The sequence below is a fragment of the Rhagoletis pomonella genome, unplaced genomic scaffold (genome assembly GCF_013731165.1).
Source record: "Rhagoletis pomonella isolate Grant_MI unplaced genomic scaffold, Rhpom_1.0 Rhpom_scaffold_00003, whole genome shotgun sequence".
NCBI classification, from domain to species: Eukaryota; Metazoa; Arthropoda; class Insecta; order Diptera; family Tephritidae; genus Rhagoletis; species Rhagoletis pomonella.
Window position 1 is genome coordinate 23792684 of NW_023458557.1, and position 7313 is coordinate 23799996.

The 7313-nt window shown below is 33.8% G+C and overlaps 1 protein-coding gene across 1 annotated transcript in view; it reads left to right on the forward strand.

Annotated features, from left to right (window-relative positions):
* LOC118735081 (DNA repair protein complementing XP-G cells homolog) overlaps positions 1–7313 on the forward strand; it is a 170476-nt gene that overhangs the window by 73388 nt on the left and 89775 nt on the right. Inside the window, exon 5 of the mRNA XM_036464691.1 lies at positions 1310–2255. Coding sequence (XP_036320584.1) covers positions 1310–2255 — 946 coding nt within the window. The remainder of the gene's footprint in view (positions 1–1309; positions 2256–7313) is intronic.

The window sequence follows — 7313 nt, forward strand, 5'->3', positions numbered from 1 at the left end:
CCGTGCCCATCTCTAATCTCAACAAAAATGGCACATAGTTGTCGACTCGCGAAAATATTAATTCTCTAATCGAATTCTAACGTTGATCTCTAATGGGATTCGAATGTGAATTTCCAACTGCTGTTTTGCTTTATTAAATAAACGCTTTGTTTGTAAAATGTGTATGAAATATATTTGCAATAAAATAATAATGAATTATTTCAACTTAAAAATAATTTATGATTCATTCATTTTGAATATTGCATATTTACTTTTATTTGAATATGCGTTGTTTCTCTAATCGTCCTCGAATCGAATTCTAATGTAGTTCGCCAAATTCGTCATCGACTCGAGAACGATTAGAAAATTACCATAGTAGAAATTACCATGTAGAAATCCAAATTTCTCTAGCGTTAGAGACTGTGTTTGCTGGGTAGCTGGAGGATTACCTCGGATTAAGTTTTCGATTATTCGCACAAAAGGAAGTGACCCGCCATCTTCCTCCTTTTCTCTTTATTTCGTTTACAGGGTTGCATTACATTATTCACTTAGACTAGTAGGAGCAGGGTTGCATTACCGACTCCGAAAACTAACTAAATTTATTTTATTCAATATTAGATACGTTTTGAGAATTTTAAATAAAATTTAACATTTTCTGAAATAATAAGTGACATCTTTGACACAAATAATTTTAAGACACATAAGGAGCATGTAAATATTTGAAAGTGATTTTCAAGGCGCATTCATATTAGGTTTGTTCCAAACGAATACCCGCGGGTGCTCAAAACAGCCCAGAAAGGGTTCCTCAAGCAAAAAAAAGGGCAATAGAGAGCAAATACCTTCCACTTTTGGATCGTAAATGTCTTCTTCTTCGTGCCCGAAACAGCCCCGTCTTTTTTCCGGGCAGAAATGTTCAAGAAGTTATTTTGAAATAACTGCTGCTGTTTGTTTACATCCGATAGCAAACCTATGGTATTTTGTATTTCGCTTGTGAGTGAGTGAAAACGTGAGCTTGTTTGAATTTTCTGTCGCCCTTTCTCCTTCGGGGAAGAATAGCTGAAATGTGACAATAGCCCGCTAAAAGCAAAAATAAAATACAAGTAGGTTTTGTTTATGTTAAATCGATACCACTTTTTATTTATTGGCCTCAAAACTTAAAAAAACTCTTACTACTAAACAGTAAACATGTGTCTAATCCTTACTAAATTTTTGACTGCTTTATAAAGCTTTAATAAGGATTAGAGACATGGGCTAACTTTTAGTAGTTAGTTCTGCCGTTATATCAGAGGACCATCGATGTGTACATAAATATTTGCTTTTTACAACATAGGCAATATGAAGCAAATTATGCAGAGGAAATTAAAATCAACGAAGCAGCGCAATATAACCAAAAGCCGGCAGGATTCAGACAAGAAATATCCCTTCGAGTAAGCGACAGTTCGGAAGCAGACTCAGATTTCGAAGAGGTTGAGGATAACGTCCTAGCGGCTTCAGAACTCGGGTCTAAAAACAGCTTACAAGTTATTATAGAGCTAAATGACCAATTATTGTCAGAAGATGACTTATTTTCCGATGTTTTTGGATCCTCACCGAAGAGAACTGCTCATATTGATAAGGAAGAACGCCTCTGTGAACTCTCTATATCTTCACCAGAAAATTGTGAAAGCATTGTTGTACACAATATAATGGCGGCAAGCGGGAAGTGTAGTGAAATAAAAAACGATGAAGAAATGCAATATGATAAAACAAATGCTTTGCCTTATGTTTTAAATATGAATGATGATAATAAAAAAATGTCATCTATATTAGATGAGTTAAAAAAGCAAGCAGATAATGTCAAAAATTTAAATTTAGATGACGTAAATATTTGCGAGTCAGATGAAAAATTCAGGTCGAAAAATGAGATTATTGAAATCTATGATAGCGATGATCAGAAACTTAGCTCAGAAGTAACACCAAGTAAATCAACAAAATTTAGAACGCCTTCGAAAGACAAAAGCATTAAAGAATATTTCGAAACCAAATATGTGGTGAAACGAACTCCAGAAAGTGATAAAACTGAACAGGAGGAGAAGCAAGCATCTAACGTTAACTCCCCCTTTTTTGTTAAGAAGTCTCCGTCATCTCATCGAAAACGATCCGTTCGTAAGATTAGCGCATCACCTATTCATGGGCACAAGCTATCAAGGGTGTCCAAAACGCTGTTCGAGAGTGCCACCACAACGTCTGAAAAAAAACTGGAGATAAAGGAAGATGGTCCTGATTTGAAATCTGAGGTAAGTACATATGTAAGTACATTAGACTCGTTCAAAAATTCTACTACTATATGTACATACACTGGCCGAAAAAAATTGAGCCGCACCACATTTTGACAAGTTTTAACGTATTATTTTCTTGTTATTTAATTTTTTTTGATGAAAATATAGTTCAATATGGTTATGGCGCTTTGTACCACGATTATGTTTATTAGGAAAAGTGAAAAAAGCAACAAAGTTAAGCGGTAGAAGTTTCAGCAGCTATTTCGGAGATCACCACATCTCCTCATCAGACCACTTTTTCTAGGCTTCAGCGAATTTAAATAGCGGCAAGCTGCACTTGATAGTAGTAGGTTGAATAAGGAAATAAATTAGCAACAAGAGTTTACGGGGTGTGCATAGCTCAGTGGTTAACGCTTCTGGCTTTGCACATCGATGATGTGGGTTTGATTCCCGCTGAAGTCTAGAAAAAGAAGTCTGATAAGGAGATGTGGAGATCTCCGAAATAGCTGCTATAATTTGTACCGCTTAGACTTTGTTGCTTTTCCATTTTTCCTAATAAACATAAGCGTGGTATAAAGCTCAATAACAATATTAAAAATAAAATATTAATAAGCCACAATAACATTGACAAATACATAGTTTAGGAAGAGCCTGCCTGAAACTAAACAATAAAGCAAATTAATGTATAGAATTGACACCAACAACCACGTTGTCAAGTTTAAATAGTGGCAAATCAGCTGCACTTAATAGTAGTAGGTTGAATAAGGAAATGAATTAGCAACAAGAGTCTACGGAGTGTGCATAGCTCAGTGGTTAACGCTTCTGACTTTGCACATCAATGACGCGGGTTCGATCCCTGCTGAAGTCTAGAAAAAAAAGAAGTCTGATGAGGGGATGCGGTGATCTCCGAAATAGCTGCTATAACTTCTACCGCTTAGACTTTGTTGCTTTTTCCAATTTTCCTAATAAACATAATCGGGGTACAAAGCTCAATAACAATATTAAGAAGTAAGAAAGTCGTAAGTTCGGCCGTAGCCACACATTAAATACCCGGCGCAAGTTTTAAATATATGTTTTTCACCTTTCCGAAAACTACCGCTACATGGTAAGCCGGGTGATTTTATCCCTATTTTAAACATCTTCGATAGCACGTTGTGTTAGACATAATGAGATAAACTTATTCCTAATAATGTTACTTCTTTTCAAGGGATTGTTTTAAGTATCAATTTTGAGTAAATTAGCGTCCTTAAATTTTGAAATATTCAAGCATTACTGAAATTTACTGTTATATGAAAGGAGGATTTTAGTCCAAGTTCAATAATTTTCAACCTTAGAGATACATATATGTGATCATAAGTGGGCGGTGCCACGCCCATTTTCCAAAATTTGATCATAAGTGTTTTTTTTTTGGTAAAGAATTGTGGCAAGCGTTAATTTTGAATAAATTAGCTTTAGTATTTACTGATTTATCGAAGATTTCGTATTTCTCTAAATTACCGCTATATGGGATGTGGGCGTGGTTATTGTCCGATTTTAAACATTTTCAGCCATTTGGTATGTTGTACCAAGGCTAACAACTGTGCCAAGTTTGAGAGAAATTGGTCGGAGCGGTTACCAAGATATGCACATTTAACAATAAGTGGGCGTGGCTAGGCCCATTTTCCAAAAATTTATAATAATCTTATTTTTCTTCTAAAAATTATTGCAAATATCAATTTTGAGTGAATAAGCTTCAGTAATTATTAACATATCGCAGTTTTCGTATTTCAGAAAACTACCGTTATATGGCAGATAGACGTGGTTATCGTCCGGTTTTGGCCATTTCTAATACCATCCGTCCTTCGCCCGAAAGAAGTACACGTACCAAGTTTCGTTAAGATATCTAAATTTTTATTCTAGTTAGTGCATAGACGGACGGGCGGACAGACAGTCACCGCTTAATCGATTTCTCTTTTCATTCTGCTCAGTTATGTATACATTTGTCTATATCTATCTTGATTCGTTTTGCCGGTTACAAAGAACTGTTATGTGAACAAAGTTATAATACCCTTGTGAACAAGTGCGCTCGGGTATAAAAATAAATATGTTAATAAACCACAATAACATTGACGAAAATGTATTTCATTCTTTAACAATTCAAACCATAACCATATACAGTGAAATCCAGTTATAATGGACTCCACGGGACCGCGTCAAATTGTCCATTATAACCGAGTGTCCATTTTATCAGAATATAATATTTGTAAATAATAAAGAAATAATGTACATGTATAAATACAAAATTTTATACTTTTCATGGAAGGTAAATGCCCGTTTTCCGTTCCGACATTTTTCTTAAAGTGCAAATAATTATTTGCAAATAACAATTTGCAAAATGGTAAACTTTGCCGTATAAATGCTGAGTTAATTTTTTATTTGCAAATAACTAAATCACGCAAATAAGTATTGAATAGTTGTACTATTTGCAAATAAGCGCAAGACGCCGCCATTATTAGGTTTATTTTCTTTTTCGATGGTCATCTTATTGCCTTTTTATAATGAAGACGTTGCTATTTTTAACTTTATTTTCTTTTTCGGTGGTCATATTATTGCCTTTTTATAATCAGGCAATATTAAAAAAGAATTTGTCACCATCGAATAAACAGTGAGTTAGGTATTTGCAATTAATTTTATTTGCAAATAGTTTACGTATAAACGTAGTATATGACAGATTTCGGTGAACCAATGAACTTTGTTTAAGTATGTAAACATTTTATGTTGCAGAGACGGTTGCTTCTCTTTACTGAATTCGGGGAATTACCGAACTTTGTTTATTGCAGAGATTTTTTTTATTTGGCCTATTTCTGTCCATTATCGGCGGAGTCCGTTATAACCGAGTCTATTTTAACCGAGTTTTTTTTATATGTTTAAACCGGGACTTGACAAATAGGTACGTAATGCTGACTAAACACGAGGCAACCGTTGAAGCTCGGTAGTGTGTGATATGTTATTAAATAAACATACTTATGAAAATTGTGCTTTCTACAAAAACACCTTTTCAGCTCACTTGCTTTCAATGAAGTAAGCCAATAAAATCAATACACACGAGACAACCGACTAACAAAAAAAAAACAATAATCCGGGTATGCATATAAACTTGTAAATTCCTCGTATCCGCATATACCTCGTAAATAAACCAGCTTTCCATACAAAATTAAATAAAACAACAAAGGATAATTTTTTCTCCTACGTGTTTCGATGCATTTTGGCGTCTTCTTCAGGGAATCTGTTTATTAAAAAACGAAAAACATTATTAGTAACATTTGTTTTTTGTTATTTTATGGCCATATAACAATTATATTCAACGATTTTTAATGAGCTTGAGGCCGTTTTTAATGAAAAACTTATCCCACGAGACGAAAAAAATAAAAGTCCCACATAATTATTATGACAAGAGGTAAATCATTTCCGTCTTGAAATAAACGTCCCGAGAGACGAAAAAAAAATGAAATCCCATATAATTATTATGAGAAGACGTAAATCATTTGCGTCTTGAAATAAACGCCCCGAGAGACGAAAAAATATAAAAGTCCCATATAATTATTATGAGATGACGACAATAATTTACATTTTAAAATAATCGTCCCGCGAGAGGAAAACAACTTTTCCATTGTTCAGTAATAATTATAGAGCAATATTTAATTTTATTTCTTATAATTGTTATTGTCTCTGCACATTACACATTTTCTAGCCGTTCTTTCTCAATGATACAGTTCCGCGAATATTTGTGCAGTAATATATTGTGTAAAAGCTTATAGTTTAGTACAATTTTCACGAAGTTTAGTACAAAATTACAAAAAATTTTATTTCCAACACAAACAGTAAGCAAATGACGATTTCAAAACAGCAAGCGTCTTACAAGGTTGGCCGATTCGATTCATGAAGCTTTTATGATTAGGCGAAAACATGATTATGTATTGTAATGTACAGAGCATCATTCAAATACATGTGTTCGGCTTAAAAGCTTCATACTTTAGTATGACGAAACGATTACACTACTATGCATAGGAGCCTTATGTGCGGAGTGCCTTACGGTGCGATTCGGGAAGCAAAACGATATGTAACCATGCATATTACATCGATTTTCATAACATTTAAAAAAAATGACGCGTTTTTTCATAGCGGCGTTCATTGTTGTTCATATTTTGTCTTTGAGGTTTCTCCTCTATTTACCAAAAATAATCGATAAATCCGGATTGCAAACGGAAAAGTTATTTTTTTAATATAGAGCTATATCATAACTAGGATTTCAGAGGAGAAATTTTGCAGCAGCAAAAAAAACCTAATATAACAATATTGTGAAAATTATTAAGGGCAGCAGTCTCCCGATCGGATATCCGAATCCGGCTCTTATATTTCTTCTCGTCACATCCCTAATACAAACATAGTTAGATTTTAACATATCGACTCCTTTGCCCAAAATTATCGTATGTTACAAAAACCAAATTTTAAAGGAAAATGTTTTTTGTATTTTTCTCTGCTTTGGCTAGCAACATCAATACTAAAAATTAGATTGCTGAGATAATTCATAAATAAAACTAAACTTGTAGAAAGGCTCTCAAATTCTAATTTCTTAGCACATACGTCAATTTCGCCCACAAGAAAAAATTCATTGTCACATACGATAAAATTTACAGTAAATTTTTTGGTAGCTATTGGATTTAAGCCGTCATAATTGAACAGGTGATGCGTTATGGGGTGCATCAAAAAGTAAATCAGCTAAATAATTCTAAATTTTTAGATGATTAGCATAACTGTTTGTTTTTTTGTTATTTTTTGGCCTTAAAACAATTATATTCAACAATTTTTATTGAGCTTGAGGCCGTTTTTTAATGAAAATTTATTGTGGAAAAGCAACAATAATTTGAAAAAATGGTAGAAGTGATAGCTATTTCGGAAATCACCACATTTCCTCATCAGACTTCTTTCGGTAGGATTCGAACCGACGATCCCACTGACTCAGCCAGTTGCCTATGCACCGTACTAAGTCCGCCTTGTAAATTATCGTTTTGCTTTTTTCCACTATTTTCATTTTTT